The 21,872-nt window shown below is 41.5% G+C and overlaps 1 protein-coding gene across 4 annotated transcripts in view; it reads right to left on the bottom strand.

Moving 5' to 3' along the window:
* The window catches only part of LOC124804395 (leukocyte tyrosine kinase receptor), an 874,407-nt gene that overhangs the window by 443,196 nt on the left and 409,339 nt on the right, over positions 1-21,872 (bottom strand). For all 4 annotated transcript variants that reach the window (XM_047264751.1, XM_047264750.1, XM_047264749.1 and 1 more), the window contains exon 6: positions 1,432-1,562. In XM_047264751.1, the coding sequence (XP_047120707.1) occupies positions 1,432-1,562 (131 nt within the window). The remainder of the gene's footprint in view (positions 1-1,431; positions 1,563-21,872) is intronic.

Consider the following 21,872-nt stretch of genomic DNA (forward strand, 5'->3'; position numbering starts at 1 on the left):
TTTGTCTTAATTCATACTGCCTGCTGGATCAAAATGGAAAAATTAAAGTGGCATGGCCAAATAGTGGTAGATCTGATTTTTGTTTCTTTTATTTTTGGAGTTTAAACTTAGTTAGATGAGAAGATAACAAAAGTGGCTAATGAGTAAGAAAAAAAGTGATCATAGCATCAGCCTAGTAAGCAGGAGATCCGTGTTCGAATCCCAATCCTGGACAAATTTTCAACTTTCTCGATTGATGTAAATCAATGCCCACTCGCAGCCAATGTTTGTAATTCCTTTACGTCTATTTTGAGACACATGTTTCACAGTTTTACTGTCCTTCAAAGTAATCACCAGCATTTCTAAATACCTCGCCAGCTCTGTGGAAATCGTACGACACTGTTAGCAGTACCATTTGTGCTGATAGTGCGAGCGGAGCTGTCTGTTGCCCAACGAATCTCTGTCACAGTTCTGAAGCGAATTCCACAAAGTGCTTCCTACAATTTAGAAATCAAGTTGAAGTCACACGGGCTTAAGTTCGGGGAGGGTGATGAGTGGTACAACACTTCCCAGCCCCATCGGAAGAACAAATCAGTCACAGCTTGTGTCATATGCGTCTGAGCGTTGTCCTGCAAAATGATGGGCTCCTCGTGCAGAAAGTATCGCCGCTTCTGTCTCTAAGATGTTCGTTTTTGGAACGCAGCCCGCGACCAGCCGAGAGAAAGAAGCGGTGATACTTTCTGCAGGACTCGGCCAACATTTTGCAAGACAACGCTCAGCTGCATACGACACAAGTTGTGACTGATTTGTTCGACCGATGAGGCTGAGAAGTGCTGTACCACCCGTCACAATCCCCGGACTTAAGCTCTTGTGACTTGAACTTGATTCCTAAATTGAAGGAAGCACTTCACGGCAATCGCTTCAGGACTGTTACACAGATTCGTCGGGCAACAGACCACTTCACTCGCACTGTCTGCACAACTGGTACTACTAATGGTGTCCTACGACTTCCACACCACTGGCAACGGGTTACAAACAATGATAGTGAGTACCCTGAAGGACAGTAAGACTTTGAAACATGTACCTATTGTGCATACATTGTAAATAAATGGTTGCGACTAATAAAGTTCCAACTCCCGTGGTTTGATGCAACGACCATGTCGTCTTTCAATCTTTGAGGCCACTGTATTGCTACTGACAGGAATGTTTTCAAACAGAAACTGTACTATCCCAGCTCTGGGAGGAGTTTTAGCAGCGAGTAGGCATGTCAGCACACATCGGTGCTACAGCCCGAACTACTAACATGAACCCTCTTACCTTCTGTTGGCTGATGTTCGTTGCAAGGACTTGCTACTCGTGTTGGTCATGCTCACTTACGCGGGACGTCAACCCAGTCACAGTGGACTTCCCGTGGTGCGACCACAGAAGTAGCCCTCCAGTACAGTCGCTTACCTTACATGTACCGAAGTAGGGTGAGGTAGGGTTGGCGTGGTACGGCGGCGGCGGATAGAAGATGGCGCTCTCCAACACCGCCGCGTCCGCGAACTGCTTCGCGTTCGACATGTTGGCGTACATGTAGTGACCTGCGAACAGAAAACAGCACACTGTGTCCAAAAACTGATGTTTTTATTGAATTCGCTTAGCATATCAAGATGCCCTGCGTAATTGCTTTTACTGTTATTGAAATTTAGCGCACAAACCTTACTGTTATACTATTTGGTCATTAGCTGCTGCAGACTACAATTATTGCGTTTATAATTACTGTAGTATGAGTTACATATCATTTTTACGGACAAGTCTCCATAACAAACATATTTCGTTGAATCAGTTAGAATGTTGAATATACCTTAACAAATCCTAAAACACAGATCATTTGTAACACATACTGGAACAGTAAAGAATATCATCTCCCAAAGTGTTGCACATTATTCACCTGACAGACAACATTAATAGCAACCACAGACGTTTCGCCTACGATGGAGTCATCTACAGTATAATCAATTCCTGTCCGAAAAGTCAGCAGAAATATTCATTCAGATCTTTGTGAGATCAGATCTCCGTAAGATTTAAAAGTCGTGCAAAGTTTCACAGCTTGCCTTAAATGTACAGAAATAGGCATACAGTTCTACTCTAGGTACATAGATGATACTTTGATTATATACAATGGAATTAATGAAGCTGTTAACCAACTCTTTGAAATATTTAATAATCTTCTTGAGAAAATTAGTTTTACTTGCGAGTTACAAAATGAAAAATGAGAACTAAATTATTTGGATCTAAATTTGCCCATAGTAGATGATAAAATGACTTTTGATACTTTCCGTAAGACAATGAATACCGATCAGATTGTGCCTTTGGATTCAACACATCCTCAGTCCCATAAGAAAGCTTTTCATTCAGCTACTCACCGCACTATAGTCACACAACTATCACCAGTTAAACTAAAGTAAGAAACAATTTAATGAGAAGAGCAGCATTTAATAACGGTTATGAACAGTCATTAGTGGAAAAAATTTTCGAAGCGAAAAACAATGTATTTCAATACCTTACTTAGGAAAAGTATCGTATAGTATTCAGCGTCTGTTAGTAAAAAAGTGTGGTTGCAAGGTTGTTTTCTTTGTAAATAGTACTTTACAAAAAATTTCAATCCATAATTTAAAAACGTCAAATGACCTTTTACATAAGCCAGTAGTTTACATAATTACTTGCAATACTTGCCCGGTGTTTTATATCGGACAAACCGGTAGGGCTTTTAACATAAGGAACACTTTGATAGAGAAGAAAGGTACTAATGTTCATAATTCTGTTTTTCACTGAGCATTTATTAATATCGGAACACAATCCAAAAGGAGAAGATGAAATGACGATTCTACGAAGAGAGAATAAAGGGTGGAAACTTTATATCTTACGATTATAAGAACTTGAAATCTTCAGACATATGGTCAGTAACGATGGTTTCATCTTGAACTAACTACTATCATTACGAAACAAAAGCTTCTTTAAAGCTTTTAAGGCGTTTCTCGCAACTTTATGATGCTTTGGTTCATGCTCTGCTCGCTTCCTTTCCTTTAAGGACTCTGTACTTCCTTACTGGTTGTACGCCAGACGCCACTGTATACCATATCCTGTTTTGAAGAATTTATGTAAATCATATTTCCCCCTTGTTGATTGTTGTAACATCTTGATAAAAAATTCTGTTTCAGCACACTCTTCATTCTCAACATGTATTAGTAATTAATCGTTTTATTCATTTTTACATCAATCTGTCGTAGCCATTTTTATAAAAACATATTCCTTTTGTATACCTTTGTACGTTCTGTTTTTATATCACATACAGTTTACGTTGTTTGAAACATCTAAATATATATCATACTGATGAACAGTTGCGTATTTCATACAGTTGAGCGTTTATCCCGCTACTTGCGACCTGTAAGTGGCGCGCTCTACATCATGTTTACCTGGCATCGAATTACGTGCCACACGTCCCGTCCAATGTCTGCTCTTTTAACAAGCTGTACCTGTTGTAACAATTTTTTACTGTTTCCACGGAGGACTTTATTCTACATTTTCTGATGTTTCACTTGAGCTCCTGAGCTCATCATGTATGTTTACAATTTCAACGTCATGTATTTTACGTAAGTACCGTACTAGTTTTATTCCATGGTCTACTTTTCAATGTGGTTAAATCTTAAGTATTTTAGAATTTTTTTTATTGCGAATGGGTCACCTTCCAATTTAAATTGTTCGTTCTTTGTTCTTTTCTTTTCTTCCAGTCTGCCTTGGAATCCTTTCATTTTCAATACTTTTGCCGAAAGACCTCTGTTGTTTATATCTTCTATTTATATATTGTTTCTTTCTAAATCCTTTTTTACGCCGTTGACCCAGTTTGTTGTGGACTTCTTACCCTACGAATATTTGAAAATCTTCTTAGTTATTACTATCTTGCATTCGAAATAGATGTTCCAAAGAAATTGAATCTTCTTTTTCTCATTACGTTTGAAATATTTTCTATACTTTAGTATATTTCAGCATTACCTCGTAATTTCAACCTTTTGCTGCGTTTTGTGGTCCCAAAGTTTCCTTATAATTCGTCTTTCTAGTAATTCTAATTTATCTAAGTTATAGTTTAATGCCAGGTATTCGCTTGCTATTAGACATTCTGGCTTCACTACTGCGTTGTAATGCTTTATTTTTGCATTTTTGGATAGGCACTTTTTATTGTAGAGGTCTTTGGAGATACCGTATGCTCTCCCCATTTTATGCAACCTTTCCTCTATTGCAGATTTTTCAAAAGCATTTTTTTGAATTATCTCCCCTAGATATTTGAATTTTCTTACCCTCTCTACTTGTCCAATACCTGTTTTGAGAAATTTTGGACCATACTAAACGTTTTTTATAAACTTTGTTTTTCTGCAGAAATTCTTAAGTCAGTTCTGCTGGCTATTTCTTTCAGGATATTTATCTATATTATAGCAGATCCCACGTTTTCGGAAAGTGTAGCAAAATCATCAGCAACTGCAGGACAGTTGATTTTGATCTTTTTGCTTCCTCTTCATAACGTTAATACGAGGCCTGTTCAGAAAGTAAGCTCCGATTGATTGCCAACTTGAAACCACAATGAACATCAGAAATGTTTTACTTGTAACAATTAGCTACACCTTTCAGCTACTTCTCTACGTAGTCGTCGTTCTGACTTAGACTTTTGTCATAGCGTTGTACCAACTTTTCAATAGCCTCATCATAGAAGGCAGCCGCCAGTGCTTTCCGCCAATTCTCCACGCTGGCCTACACCTCGTTGTCTGTGTCAAAATGTTGTCTTCAAAGACAGCGGTTCATGTGACCAGAGATGAAACTCAGGGGGAGACAATTGCGGACTGTATTGTGGGTAATCTAACATTTCCATTTGAAAACGATGCAGGAGCATCTTCATTGCCCCTGCAGAATGCGGCTGAGAATTGTCGTGAAGACGAAACAGCACGACAGTTATGTAATGTTAGCTGCATAGCTTCAGGCGAAATTTCTCACCAGGCCCTCGTACTTGGCGGCAGACACTATTTTCTAGACATCTTTACGCACTCACTGCGAGCTCAGAAATGAGAAGAGCGACGTGATGCTAACTGGGGTTATACTAGAGACACTACCCAACACATCTGTGCAAAGCTTTATCGGATTTTCATAGTCGTTTCCATTTCGCGACCGATCGGAGCTTACTTTCTGAACGCCCCTCGTATTATGATGCATTTGTAACATTATAGGAAACTTCCTTCTGAAGAAGATACCCTTAGTGATATCGAAACCTGGACAAAGTTTTCACATTAAACTTATGCAACCGCTTGGCTGTATATTTTACATATTGAAAATTTATTACGGTTGCTGCCGTCAGCAATGTTTAAAACTGTGATAAAATTATATATTTCAGAATTAAGAGTCAGTCAACACAAAAAATACATAGCTTCTAGCATCTGTAGTGATATGAAATGGAACGATCATACAGGCTCAGTCGTAGATCAAGCAGGTAGCAGATTTCGCATCATGGTAGAAGGCTGCAAATCGCTGTCTATAAATAAGATTGCTTGCAAATCGCTCACGAGTTCGATCGCAGAATATTGCTCAAGTTTCTGGGACCAGATACCAAACGGCGCTGTTAATACAGAGCGTGTGCGACGAAAGGCATCAGGAATGGTGACAATTTTGGTTGATTTAAAGGGGAGCGTCGCGACCAAATGTTTAATCATCCTCACCCCACCGGGTTGGCAGACGCTTGCAGATGATGGACGCAAAGAGGCTGAGGTCTGGCACCGAAAAAAGCTCCTGCGCATGCTTGGCCTAACTGTTGATTATACTTATTAAAAGATAATTATTAATGTTTAAATGTCTTGCTGGGTTACGTTAAAACGTGTTGGGTATTTTGTATGATTAGCATGAAGTTGGTAATCTTTATGAACACAACAATACTTTGAGTAAAATTGTATCACTATACCAACTAGATTCAAAATAAATTACAAGCAGATACTTATACAATGAGTGAAATGTTCACAATTTTAGGTCCTTGTCCCGCCGAATTCCTTTAAACTCCAGTCCCTGAGTGTTGATTTACTGCAAACTGGATTTAACACTACTTCATGCGTGTGCAAAGGGAATGCTATAGATCCATTACCGCTCACATAATATGTCACTGACTTGCTGGGTAACGTCTGAAGCTATAAGACTATTCTTAGACGACATTTATACACTAAGATGACAAATATCATGGGATAGAGATATGCACATATACAAACGGCGGCAGTGTCGACTACTTAAGGTATAAAAGAGCAGCACATTGGCAGAAATGTCATTTGTAACCAGGTGATCCATATGAAAATGTTTTCGTCGCTATTATAGCCCCACTACGGGAATTAACAGACTCTAAACGCGGAATGGTAGATGAAACTAGACGCGACATTCCGTTTCCGAAATCGTTAGGGAATTCAGTATTCCGAGATCCACAGTATCATGAGTGTACCGAGAATACCAAATTTCAGGGATTAGCTCCCACCACAAATAAAGCAGTGACCGACGGTCTTTGGTTAACTACCGAGAGCAGAGGTGTTTGCATGGAGTTCTCAGTGTTAAAAGACAAGCAAAACTGCATGAAATAACCGCAGACATGAGTGAGGAACTTACGACGAACGCATCTGTTAGGACACTACGGCGAAATCTGGCTATGGTAGCAGACGACCGACACGAGTGACTTTGTGAAGTTCAGACTTCGCCTGTAGCGCGTCTCCTGGCTCCTGACCATATCGGTTGCACGTAGGCGGCTAGAAAACCGTGGCCTGGTAAGATGAGTTCCGATTCCAGTTAGTAAGAGCTGATGGTAGGATTAGAGTGTGGCGCACATCCCATACAGCCATGGAACCAAACTGTCAACAAGGCACCGTGGAAGCTGATGATGACTGCATAACGGTGTGGGCTGTGTTTACATGGAATGAACTGGGTCCTCTAGTCCAACTGAACCGATCATTGACTGGAAATGGTTATGTTCGGCTACTTGGAGGCCATCTGCAGCCATTTATGGACTTCATGTTCACGGACAACGACGGTATTTTTATGGATCACAATGCTCCCGTCACCGGGCCATAGATGTTCGCGATTGGTTTGAAAAACATTCTGGACAATTCGAGCGACTGGTTTGACCACTCAGATTTCCCGACATGAATCCCATCGAACATTTATGGGGCATAATCGAGAGGTCGGTTTGTGCACAAAATCCTGCACCGGCAACTCTTTTGCAGCTGTCGTATGGGGAGCATGGTTCAATATTTCTGAGGGAGACTTTTCAACAACTTTTTTCCTTCCATGGCGAGAGCTGCTGCACTATGCCGCGCAAAACGGGGTCCGACACCACATTAGGAAGTATGCCATGACTTTTGTCATCTCACTGTATAGAATTGTCGCAAGGGAGACCTGCAGAAGACCGACGCTTGATAAAGGGACGTATACAAATGTAACTTTTTGCTCACAAATCAGCTGATATGTCCATTATGTATGCTGCGCGATTGCTTAACAATATTTGGGAACAGTCTCATCCATTAAATTATTGAAAGTATGCATAAGGAGCCATTGAAATATGAATTACCACATGCAATGAGTCATAGGAAAGATAGATTCCAGACTCAGATTCATTGCAAGAACCCTCAGGAAGTGTACCCATAGTCCACCCTCGAAGGAGGCAGCTTGAAAAACCTTCGTTCGGCCGATACTTCACTACTGCTTGTCATTCTGGATCACATACCAGATTGTGCTGATAGAGGAAACAGGGAAGATTCAAAGAAGAGTAGTGCGTTTCGCCACGGGTTCGTTCAGTCATCCAACTCCAGTGGCTGATGGTACAAGAGAAGTGTTCTGCATCACCGCGTGGTTAACTGACAAAATTATGACAGTGTACTTTCCTATAAAAGTCAACCAGTGCATAGGGTATTTCAGCACAGCTATTACAAACTTTCTGCAGAGGCAGAGTACACCTAGGTAATGGAAAATCGCATGGCAAGTTCGGCAATGCTTTCTTGACACGGTAGTGACAATACAAAACACTGCTGTGCTGAAACACCCTGTATTGTTTTCCGCTAGGTGTGTCTCGTGAGAAGACCGTCAAGTTAAAGTCAGAGATATTCCAGCTCACATGGGGGCTTAGCAACAGGCATTTCTCCCTCTCGTGCTACACAAAGTAGGTTACCCTGCAGCTCACGTCATGCTGCGGCTTGCGGAGTGTAGATGTAATTGTTGTTACATCATTCAGTAGCTACCACCATTCCGCCCCCCCATCCCCTCCCCCTCCCCTAACGGAACTGCAGCAACTTCAGTTCCACTCTACGATGTGATGCTGAAAGTCGTCTAAGCCAACTTTTATTTTTGTTTGTTTGATGCTAGTTTATAATCTCTACACATACGAGTGAAAGGCAATGTCTCGACTGACACTGACTCATCATTGCCCAGCCCAAACCACTAAGGACAGGAACTCGAAATTTGCGGACGGTGTTGACCTTATACCGTAGGCGTCGTTTAAGAAGGGATTTTTCGGAATTCTACCCCAAAGGGCTGAAACAGGGGATGAAAGGCTTTTTAAAAATACGTCGCTCTTAAGACAAGTTTGAAGATAGAAATTAATATTTGGTTTTTCAGCCAGAAATTAAAAAAAATACTTCTTACAGCATTTGTGGAAATTCAACTACTAATGGGGTACAATGGGGGGTGAAAATTTTAAGTAAATGTTTCGTTATATTAAAAAATGTTCAATGGTGAATCTATGAAAATTGGTATTTCATTTCTCTGTTAGATACAAAGAGATATGTTTTAGGGGATGATTAAAATAAACCGTGGACTCCAGCTACCAGGATCGCTTTTTGGTCAGAACTACATTCGGACCGAGCGAGGTGGGGCTGTGGTTAGCACACTGGACTCGCATTCGTGGGAAAGACTGTTCAAACCCATGTCCGGCCATCCTGATTTAGGTTTTCCGTATTTTACCTAAATCGCTCCAGGCAAATGCCGGGATGGTTCCTTTGAAGCGGGGCCGCTGACTTCCTTCGCCATTGGTCGGCTGCCCCCTCGGAGATTAGAGTCCTCCCCCGGGCATGGGTGTATGTGTTGTTCTTAGCGTAAGTTAGTTTAAGTTAGATTAAGTAGTGCGTAAGCTTAGGGACCCATGACCTCAGCAGTTTGGTCCCATAAGACATAACCAGAAATTTGCAAAAAAATTTTTCCTTCTCCATTTTTCCCTAATCCGATGAGACGATGACCTCGCTGTTTGGTCCCCTCCTCCAAATCAACCAACCAACCAGCTACATACGGCCAAGATCATGCTTCTATCACCTTATTTAGCATGACATTTTAGAAAGTGTTGCAGTGTGTGAAAAACATAAAAATTCTGTCAAAGAAAAAAAATTGTGCAGAACATACTATCTACCTCAGCGACGCAGCCGGCGCTAAGCTAGTTACGTATAAACTGCACAGATGAATTTTCTGTTTATTTCTTCGTTGCGAACAGGACACATACGGTGAGAATCATTATTTATTTTATGTATCAGCCAACATCCTTTCCACATCCTCTCTGTTTTTACAGATAATCTGTGACAGTCAGAATCTGTGAGCATATGTGCTCCAATCTAACGGTGAGAGAAGCAAAGTTTTTCTTCTGTGTTCTATGCTACACAGTATTGACAATGATAATTTTCCTCAGAGCATTCAAGCAAGTTTGCTAATACCACGAATGAGATCGCTTCCCGTTTTTTTCAACGGATATTTTGATATGTTTGCCCTACGTTAGCTTAAAAAACGCTCTGAGAAGCTTGTCGCTTCTAGCGGCCGTTGCAAAATGGCACTCTGGTTCCAGACGACGTCTTGGTACGACTCGATGTTCTTTTGGAACTTAGCTGGAGATGATTCCATTTCGGATGGCACAGTTAGGTGTTGATTAAGTACGAGGAGACAATTTCTTTTGTCTCTTAGAACGTTCGGGAGTGCTTTTTGTTTCATTCTATTGAACTACGTAATTAATTTTCCCATGGAATCCTCGGACAGGCACTCTGGCTTTGATCGTGCCGGAAGCAGCCATGTGCCCTCAGCACTGGTGTCTCTTTTGATAGTTAATTTCATATTTTGCTTGCGAATACTGCTTTATATTCGTCAAAGTAATTTTTAGGTTTGAATAATTTCCCCCGTTTTGACCATTTGTAAGTTGGTCATGTGATGAGCCACATGTGAAAAGCAATAGTCATTTTGTCGCTATTCATACGAGTATATTGCCATCAGCAACCACTCATATTCTAATAACATTGTTACGCAAATCACCCAGCGCAAGTAGGGAGTTTATTCTCACACTTTGACATATGACTCTGTTTACATTTTCACTACCGCATGTGGATGAAATCATGAGATGATAAGTGCAGGCAATTCCACTGTGCAGAACATTTAATGCTATGGAGAGCGAATCCCATTTCGAGTAGTGTTTCTTTGTCGGTTTGACAAACATGGAATTTTCCGTCTTTAGTGGGAAAGCTGAGATTCTGGCTTTGCGATCTTTCCAACTCACCGAAACAGTTTCGGTGGTGGTGGACTGCAGTGTTTCGCTTATGTGTTGAGTCATGCGTGGGACGGATAAATGATTAACGCAGAATTATCTTTTCATCCAAACATGGTTTCCTTTCCAGTCAGTTTTTGCGTCCTGTACATTTCTGTGCGCTTTGCCTGTCTCGTCACCACAACAATACGACTCTGCACATGAGGGAAGTAACAAGGGACAGCTAGCATTGTACATTTGCTCAACACCTTTTCACTGAGGTGACAAAAGCCATGGGATACCTCCTAATATCGTGTTGGACCTCTTTTTGTCAGGTATAGTGCAGCGACTCGATGTGGCCTGGACTCAGCAATTCATTGCAAGTCCCCTGCAGAAATACTGTACCATGCTGCCTCTATAGCTGTCTATAATTGCGAAAGTTTTGCAGGCGCAGGGTTTTGTGCACGAACGGCCTCTCGCTCATGTCCCAAAAACGTTCGATGGAATTCATGTCTGGCGATCTGGCTGGCCAGATTATTCGTTGGAATTGTCCAGAATGTTCTTCAAACCAATCGCGAACAACTGTGGTCGGCTGGCCGGGATGGCCGTGCGGTTCTAGGCGCTACAGTCTGGAACCGCAGGGCCGCAACGGTCGCAGGTTCGAATCCTGCCTCGAGCATGGATGTGTGTGGTGTCCTTAGGTTAGTTAGGTTTAAGTAGTTCTAAGTTCTAGGGGACTGATGACCTCAACTGTTAAGTCCCATGTGCTCAGAGCCATTTGAACCAACTGTGGTCAGGTGACATGGCTCATTGTGAGTCATTAAAATACCATCGTTGTTTGAAAACATCAGGTCCATGAACGGCTGCAAATGGTCTCCAATATAACCATTTACAGTTATTGATCGGTTCAGTTGGACCAGAGGATCCAGTCCATTCCATGTGAACACAGCCCACAACATTATGCATCCATCACCAGTTTCCATGGTGCCTTGTTGACAACTTTGGTCCATGGCTTCATGAGGTCTGCGCCACATTCGAATCCTACCATCACCTCTTACCAACTAAAATGGGTTCTCATCTGACCGGGCCATGGTTATAAAGATGTCTAGGGTCCAACCGATAAGGCCACGAACCCAGGAAAGGTGCTATAGACGGTGTGCTGTTAGCAAAGACACTCGCGTCGGTCGTCTGCTGGCCATAGCCCATTAACCATAAATTTCGCCGCACTGTCCTAACGTCGTCGTACGTCCCACATTGATTTCTGCGGTTATTTCATGCAGTGTTGCACATGTCTGTTGGCACTGAGGACTCTACGCAAACGCTGTTGCTCTCGGTAGTTAAGTAAAGGCCGTCGGACACTGCATTGTCCGTGGTGAGAGATAGTGCCTGAAATTTAGTATTCTCGGCATCCTCTTGCTACCGTGGGTCTCGAAATATTGAATTTCCTAACGATTTCCGAAGTGGAGTGTCTCATGCATCTAACTCCAACTACGATTCCGCATTCAAAGTCTGTCAGTTCCCGTCGTACGGCCATAATAACATCGAAATCTTTTCACGTGAATCAAATGACACTTCGTGCATGCACTGCCCTTTTATACCTCGTGGACGTGATACTACCGCCATCTGTATATGTGTATATCGCTATCCTATGACTTTTTGTCACCTCAGTGTGACTGACTGTTTTTCGTTTTTTTCTCCTAGCCCCATCTTAAAGCTCACCCGCCGGTTTTTCGCTTCTAATTTCTTTTTCCACATGCAAGCATTATCAAAATGATTCAAATGGCTCTGAGCACTATGGGACTTAACTTCTGAGGTCATCAGCCCCCTAGAAGATAGAACTACTTAGACCTAACTAACCTATCACACACACATCCATGCCCGAGGCAGGATTCGAACCTGCGACCGTAGCGGTCCCGCGGTTCCAGACTGTAGCGCCTAGAACCGCACAGCCGTTCCGGCCGGCCATTAGCCAAGGGAGTGTCATTTCGTTTGTGTTTAAAGTTACCTTGTGTATTTATTGTGCTGCATAATAAATCCTAAGTGTCAGTGAAATAAGTTTTACGAATATTTCCTGCTTGAAATTATTCTTTTAAAAAGACTAACGAGAAAGTTAGTAAGATGAAAATTGAAAGAGAATAATATTTTTATGTTCATGTAATCCACTCCACGTCTACATGTAGTCGGACTGGTTCATGTGGAGCGCTTCCGTTTCATCATTTTTATATCAGGGTTTCTCATATTTAATACCAACTGGCCGACATTGCACACAGGAGCAAAGCAAACACAAGCCGCTGGCTTCTCCCAATCAGCAGAAGTCCAAGGCACATGGCAACACATTTATCCACTCGCGTTGCAATGCTACCTGCAAGACCTGCGAATGTGTCGCAGTTTGATTCGCGTAGTTCTGCAAGTCACAGCAACTGTCACTGCACAAAAGCAAAACTCATTGATATCAATGTTATCTTTTTGACAGACCGAGAATATTTCACCCAGCCCTCGCACTGCGAAGGAAAGATTAATTCATATCTTGTACAGTTGTACCTGTCATTAGAAAGCTATATTAGTAATGCAGAGCTCCCGGGTTCGATTCTTGGTGACCAACCGTAAATTTTCCAGATTAGGAAGGCGTGGAACTAGGTCCATTAGGTATCGGTCGGTTGAGTGAGAAACTGTTACATTAGACAAGTTCCTGTAGCGAAACTAACACACAGCCGGCGAATGGGCGTCAAAACGAAAAGGTTTAACGCGGATGGACGACGCATAGCATTTCTTCTTGATTTCCAAATCGAATGATTAATGGAAGAAATGAAAGAAAATTTCAGGAGAGATATAAATTGTAAAGGGAAAATGTTATAATTTTGGAAGTCTGGATCACAAGGTTCTTCCTCAGAAAGTATGGAAGAATAGACAGGTCGTAGCACGTCTTGTTGTTAAAATTAGGCGTACAACGCAAAGTATTACTGAATCAGCATATAATATTTGTAAGGGAAACGGAAGGACTGTTAAGATTCAAAGTCCCGACGACGACGAACTTAATAGAGAGTAAGAGAAATTTCGGAAGGGACAAGTTGGAAAAGGGAAACGGCCGTTGGGTTTCAAAGGAACCATCCTTTTATTGGCTATTTGATTTGGGAAGGTACGACAAAATTTAAAATCGACGGACGGGCAGGATTCTGTGAGACCTGCTACTCGTTAGAGCCCTTGCACATTTTTGAATATCTTTTCTCTGAAAAAAATTATTAATTGTTTTGAGCCTTAGAAAGGCGCTTAATTTTTTAATATTTATCAATCTCACCAAACGAGTGCGTCTTAGAAGCTAATCATTGCGCTATCTCGGTGATCAGGCAAATAAAATAAAGACAAAAATTATTTTGAGTGGCAGAAACGAGATTCAGATTTTTTTTTGACTCGTAATCTTCTGACTGGTTTGATGGGGCCCGCCACGAATTCCTCTCCTGTGCCAATTTAATCATCTCAGAGTAGAACTCTTGAATCTTTGTTTTATTTCAGTCATTACTTTTTCGATGTATAGATTGAACAGTAGGGTGGAAAGACTACATCGTTGTATTACACCCTTTTTAATCCGTGCATTTCGCTCTTGCTCTTCCAGTCTTATTGTTCCCTCTTGGTTCTTCTACATATTGTGTATTACCCGTCTTTCCCTATATTTTACCCCTATTTTTCACAGAATTTAGAACATCTTGCACCATTTGATATTGTCGAACGCTTTTTCTTCAGTTTTGCTTCCATTATCAACCGCAACGTTAGAACTGCCTTTCTGCCTTTCTGGTGTCTTTACCTTTCCTAAAGCCAAACTCATCGTCATCTAACAGATCCTCAATTTTATTTTCCATTCTTCTGTCTATTATTCTTGTCAGCACCTCATTGATTGATTAGGTAACAGAATATTTGTTCTGAAGTTTAGTGCCTAATAGTTACTTTTGTTCTTTATTTATTTATCAGTAAGCACATTGGTGCAGGCTACTGGCCGTGGAATTCATAGCTAAGAAAGAAATTGTATTGGTTTTATGTAATAGAATTTAACGTTTATTATGTAATGGATATTATTGTCACTTTATTTAGAATGTGAAAGTGGTCAAGCTTTGTTTATTTAAATATGTTAAAATGTAAAGTAATGTAGAATAAGCTGCAGCCAATGAGATGGACGGCTTCAGGAAAGGGAATTGCACTATTCAGTTGAGCGAAGATGATCGGTGCGCGGGAAGCGCTGTCGGAGACGGGCAGAGGGACAGTGCTGGTCTAGACACCAAATGGTACTGTACTGGTACAGACGCGAAAGCGGTCAGTTCTGGTCGAGACACCAAATGGGACAGTTCGGATGGAGACGCAAAAACGGACAGTTGGCTGGAGACACCAAAGGAACAGTTCGGACTGAGACGCGAAAGCGGACAGTCCGTGTTTAGGCAGCTAGGAAGTGAAACGACTTAGAAAATTTAGCGATGTGTGGTATCGCGGGAATTAGTCTCGGAGCCGTGAGCAGCCGCGCGCCTGATGTGAACTCTAGCTTTTCGCGTAGTTAACGAGGTGGAGTATTGGACTGGTAATTCGCGATGAGATTGTGAATGATCGAACTGTGTCAAATGGATGTGCGCTCGAGTGTAACAATAACTCTAAATACGAGCACTTTCGCTATTAGTTTGCTTTCGGAATAAACATTATTCTAACCAAATCGCAACTGTGTGGCGTACATCATTTATGGATCGTTAATTTAGTTCCCGATATTATTATTACAGTTATTATATGTTATGTTAACTTTGTATTTCGAAAACTTGCCATCAGCCAGTCAATTTAATCAAAGGGTCACAAGTGTCTAATTTAGGGCGTGTAATGCGACACGTGCGGTTCAACCCCTAGACGAGTTTAAGCCAAGACATTTCGACGAAGAGGAACCGCATGTGAGCCCGAACATCTTCGGGAAGTTAGCTCGCAGAACGATTATTGATAAACTGAAAAACATCGCCGAAGAGATTGCCCCAGTCAGAAGAAGAAACAATCATGCCTGGTGGAATGAAGAATTTGGTAAAGCAATACAGAAAAGGCAAAAAGCATGGTTGAAAGACCAGAAAAAGAAAACTGAAAAATCTCGAGAAGAGCCAACCATTGCCAGAAGGCAAACGGCCAGGGAAATCAGAAGAATCAAAAGAGATCGTCAAAAAGAAACCCTAAATTTCGTAGAGGAATCATTCAAACGACATACAACAAGGAACTACTGTAGGAAATTCAGAAAATATCAATCAAAGTACATTCCACTCACACTCATGACGAAAAATAAAAATGGGAAACTAGCCCAGAAGTAATCAAGACAATGCCAACGTACTAGCTGATCACTTCAAAGAATTACTAAATGCCGATGAACCAAAAGAATACCTAGATTTCGAACCACATCCAAAAAACAAAACACATGCAGAGAAGATCACACCACCAGATCTCAGTGAAGAGATCGAAGCAAGTAAGTGACTCAAGAACTACAAAGCAGCATGGGAGAATCAACTAGTCGCAGAGCTGTGGAAGAACGCAAATAAACAAACACTTCAGAACTTCCGTAAGCACATAGTAGATATAGGGAATTCTGAAAAAAATGACAGAAGAATGGAATACAGCTATAATCCACCGAATACACAAAAGGGTGATAGATCGGATCCAAACAACTATCGGAGGATTTCGCTGCTTGATGTCACATGTAAGATCTTGTCTAGAGTTATCTTTACGAGAATTCAGGTACAACTCGACCATGAACTTGGAGAATATCAAGGAGGATTTCGTCCTGGAAGAAGCTATCCAGATCAAGTTATCAGCCTTAAGTGGACCATGAAACTTCAAAGAGTGAGAAACAAGAAGTTGGTCACCACTTTTGTTGACTTCAAGAAAGCATATGACAGTATCCATCGTGAGACATTACTTAAAATCCTCGCGGAATTTGGATTGCACCTGCAACTCGTCAGTCTTATTGGACTCATCCTTAAGAATACTAAATCAAAAGTTAAATTCAGATGGGAACTATCTGAATCATTTGAAATCCGGACGGGACTTCGATAGGGGGATGGCCTCTCTCCACTACTATTTAACTGCGCACTGGAGAAAGTCATGCGAGAGTGGAATAAGAAATGCCAACCAAACGTCAAGATTGGAAGAAATATGAAACTCATATGCTTGGCCTTTGTTGATGATCTAGCGCTGCTCGCTAATAGCGTGGAAGAGGCTAAACACCAAATTGAAGAAGTCGAAAAAATAGCAGCAAAAGTCGGACCACGGATCTCGTTTGAAAAGACAGAATTGATACCATCCTTCAAGGTTGAAACACCAGCCATTACACAGAATGATAACAAACAAATAAAAATTGTAAATAAATTGAAATATCTTGGGGAGGTTATAAGTTGGAATTCAAACGAGAAAAGTCAGTAGAAAGCATAACAACTAAACTGAAACAAGCGCAACGCATCACCTGGCCAACAAACAAGAAAAAATGTCTCTCGATAAATGAAAAACTTAGACACTACCACTCTGCTACTCTTCAAGATGAACACCAAATCAACCACAGACAAACTTTAGGAGGCAGACAGAAGAATCCTTAGAACAATTATAAACAGAAAAGTACCAAGTAGAGGGACTGTGGCGACTATTACCTAACGAAGTTGTATATCAAGAAAATGAGTCAATAATTGACACAATGCGGAAAAAGAGGGTTGCTTTTTTTTGCCACATTTCCAGACTACCAGAAACCGGGCACAGAAACAACTGTTCACCTACTTTTGGAAAAAGTAAGACCAAGAACAACTGGTTCAAAGAAGTTCAAAATGATTTAGACGAGTTAGGCTTGACAATGAAACAAATTGAAGGCAGAGAAGAGAAGAAGATCCTGAAACACAGTGACACAAGATTTAAACTAAAGACATTTACACGCAAAACATTCACACAATAACTGATGAAGAAAGGGCAGCCAGGTCCGAAAGGCTGAAGAAGTTTTGGGGGCAGAAGAGGAAAGCCAAATCTACAACTAGTGTTAAGATTGAAATGTATATGGATTGAATAAAGTGCTCCAATGTGGGCGTAAAATATCAAAATAAATAGTAAATAAATAAATATTTTCAAACAAAAATTAAATACACAAAAATGTACTGTTTTGTTTTCTTCCTTGTCGTCGGTTTTACAAAAAAATGGAAACGTAAATTTATGACTTATGATTAGAATATCAATCCTGCCTTTTCGCATATTAAAACTTTGCTAAATACTGCTACTGAAGTTACTACAGACACAAACTCAGCAACTGGAGAGGTCTCTCTCATACTCTGTATACCTGTGATCCTAACCGATTTACCTATTCATTTTAAGCAACTCTAATTCCCAATGAAGGTTTCATTTGTAATAACAATAATTAAGGCCGAAGAGAGAGGAAATGGACGTCGAGAGGTAGAAGGAGGAGATGGAGAGAAACGGGGAGAAGATGTTAGAAGATGTTACGCGAAGAGAGGGAGAGGAGGAGGAGGGTGAAGAAGAGATGGGCAAAGAGGCAAAAAGAGGGGGAGGAGGAGACTGGCAGAGACAATTGGGGGGGCGGGGGGGGAGAGGAGTTTAGGATGTATATTCTCAATTACCATACACATTTAGCACTTGCGAAGCATTGTCAAGTTCGCTAACAAAGAAATAAAGATAAATGTCCCCCAAATGCGACGGCCTAACAGTTCCTCAAATATCTATAGGAGTATTGATGAGAAAAACACCCCGTAATACATAATTAAAGAATAAGTAAAATTCGCACTGCCCGACAAGTGCTGTAGTTATTTGAACCCAGACACTGTCATTACGGAGCGTTTAGTCGTGGAAAGATGTATGGCATCTTACTTCGACCACTCCCTCCTCTTTGGATCTGCCATTTATATCATTTACATTGCTCCTCTCCGCTAAATCATTTTTTTTACTTCGTCTGTAACTTCTTTTACGTTTACCCTCGTTCCCTTCTCTTTCTTGACGTTGATGCCATAATCAGTAGGTAGTAATATTAAGACGAAACGGAAAGAAACCTATCAAACCTTATTTTGGAGCTGAAGCAACTAAACTGCATGAGCTGTTTATTCAGTTTCGTTATGTTTCACTCTTTTTGCGTTCCAACAACTTTATTTACGATATAACATTTTCTTTTCGCAACAGTAAACGAAAGTGCTTTCAAAGCTGTTGTTTTGAATCACAAATCATGGTCGTGGCATTTAACGTTGCCAAAAATTTCGAAAAGTACTTGACTGATTTACTTCAAATGTTTCCACAATTTCCAACGAACATTCTAACTGACATAGGCTATACATTTTTGAAATATAAATATAATATATAAATATGTTTGTAAATATGTTTTTAATATATAAAGAAGAAACGTTGTTACCAAAAATCTCGTAAAGCTTTAAACGTATTTATCTCATGTACACGGTACTCTAATGAACCTTCGGACGGAGGTAGGCTATATACGTTTTTAATATATTGATATATATGCAATATACACTGCTGGCCACCGTAAATGCAACACCAAGAAAGACAATGGGTAGCACAACAAAATTTATTTTGTAGATAACATGTTGACCAAGTATCAAATGATTACGTTTACAGACGTGTGTGACATGTGGTTCCTGCCAGAATCAGTAGCCAGATTAGCCGCCATTGTTGGAGATCACCGCTGCCACACGTCTCGGCATTGAGTCAAAGAGACGTTGGATGTGTTCCTGTGGTACAGCAGCCCAAGCAGCTTCCACACGTTGCCAAAGGTCATCCGGTGTGGCAGCTGGGGATGTAATCTGGGTCACTCGTTGAGCAACCATGGACCACATGTTTTCTATCGGCGAAAGATCCGGAGAGCGAGCCGGCCAGGGAAGCAATTCAATCTGGTTATTGACGAAGAACCTTTGGACAATGCGTGCCACGTGTGGTCGCGCATTATCCTGTTGAAATATGGCTGTGGCCGAGCCCTGAAGGTAAGGAAGGACAACTGGCTCCAGCACCTCGGATATGTAGCGCCGGCTATTTAAAGTACCGGCAATGCGTACTAGAGGCGTGCGAGAGTAATATCCAATACCGCCCCATACCATAATACCCGGTGCAAGACCAGTGTGGCGGTGCATAATGCAGCTGTCCAGCATCCTCTCTCCACGGTGTCTCCACACTCGAATCCGACCATCGTGGTGCTGCAGACAGAAGCGTGCCTCGTCAGTAAAGACAACGTCATTCCATTCTGCCGTCCACATCCGTCTGTCATCACACCATTGGCGACGGAGACGTCTGTGGTTCTGCGTCAATGGTAGACGAAGCAATGGACGTCTTGCGGACAGACCACTCTGCTGTAAACGGCGTCGAATGGTACGCGCAGACACTGGATGATGCGTTACAGACGCAATGTGCTGTGCTATGGTTCGGGATGTCACTGAGCGATCCGTCGCTGCCATGCGCACAATTTGCCTATCAGCACGTGCAGTGGTGCACCGAGGTGAATGCGATCGACCACGTCGGTCCGTCGTACCCTCCTGCATCCAACGGTCACATATCCGCATTACAGTTGTTTGGTTTCGTCCAACACGACTAGCGATTTCTCTGTATGATAATCCACAATCTCGGTAAGCCACTATCCTTCCTCTGTCGAACTCGGATACTTGATCAAAAGCTGTTCGCTGTTGTCTACGAGGCATAACTGATCGTCTTGTGAAACTACCACAAGGTAAACACACGTGCCGAACGTACACTCGTCGAAATCGCCAAGCCTTAAATGGCGCTATGAGGTGGCGCCACAGGCGTGCGTGATGTGCATCTGCGCTGAAATTCTAATCAGTTGCATATCTCATCGCTGCAAACTCATGGTGTAAATTTCACTTGATTCGGATGCTTCCTTCAGGGTGTTGCATTTACGGTGGCCAGCAGTGTACAAACGAGAAACGTTGCTACCAAAAATTTGGAAAAGTTCTTGACCTGTTTACTTCAAATTTTGGCACGATACTCTGATGAACATTCACATGAACATAGGATACATATTTTTAATAGCACGCCTTCTCGAAATTACATCGCTGCTCTTTTTCCTTTTCGTACTTCTTCTTTATTAATATACATGTCTTTTGACGGGTTTAACAGGGAAGTCCTACATCATGTCCTGTTCTGAGTATCTTTTTTCATCTGTTTGTATGTTCGTTCTCTTCTAGTGTTCTGCAGTTCTCTTCCTACCTCAAACTTTGCACTTTTGCCTCTATAATTCTTCGTGCAGACATACCTACGCTGTATATGTTCAAATGGCTCTGAGCACTATGGGACTTAACTTCTAAGGTCATCAGTCCTCTAGAACTTAGAACTACTTAAACCCAACTAACCTAAGGACATCACACACATCCATGCCCGAGGCTGGATTCGAACCTGCGACCGCAGCGGTCGCGCGGTTCCAGACTGTAGCGTCTAGAACCGCTCGGCCACCCCGGCCGGCGCTGTATATGTCCCGGGAAAGATTTCTTCTTCTTTGTTATCACTTCCAGTAATCTTCTTTCTTCGCCTGTTTACTTCATTATTTCTTTAATCTTAAGTTTGACGACCCACTTCAGCTTAATCATTCTTTTCGATTGTAAAATTAAAAAACTTTTCTAAATATCTTCCATCTTTCTTTTTAACTGTACTTCGGACACATTCAAAAGCACTGGCGATATATGCTCTTTTCTTTCGACGAATAATACGTAAATGACTTGCTGTTCTTTGACCTTTCACATTGTTAAGTGGATACCGTCAACAACGCAGTACTCAGCTGTGCTGGCTGCTACAGGTCTCACGTCACGTGCACCCCTCTCCTCAGGGAAAGAGAAAAGGTGTGCAGCTTTAAGTTACATAGTATGCGCATTACATATATCTGGACGATTATATACAGATTATGGAAAAGAAGTTGCTTACCTCCTGGCAATTCATCGTAGGTCGCTGGAGCAACGAAGTGTACCAAGCGATTGGAATACAGTGTAGTTCATTCTCGTCTCCAAGAAAGGTTGTCGGATTGATATAAATGATTAAAAGCCACTATCGATGATGTCAGTGTGTTGCACAATTGTGGAACGTGTTTTATGCTCACTGACTGACGTTTTTGGAGAACAGAAATCTCCGCTACAGGTTATAGTTTTCCAGACCGCTGTATTTTTCTGAGTCTTCAATGAAACAATTTCTCTCACTGCATATTCTGTATTCATTTGATTGTTCACTCCATTCAACACATCCTGTAATTCTTTTCCACTTTCACTGAGAACAGCAATGTCACAGCGAATGTTATCACTGATATTCTTTCACCCTGAATTTTAATCCCACTCTTGAATCTCTATTTTATTTCCATCGTTGCTTCTCG

This window comes from Schistocerca piceifrons, chromosome 1, assembly GCF_021461385.2.
Source record: "Schistocerca piceifrons isolate TAMUIC-IGC-003096 chromosome 1, iqSchPice1.1, whole genome shotgun sequence".
Classification (NCBI taxonomy): domain Eukaryota; kingdom Metazoa; phylum Arthropoda; class Insecta; order Orthoptera; family Acrididae; genus Schistocerca; species Schistocerca piceifrons.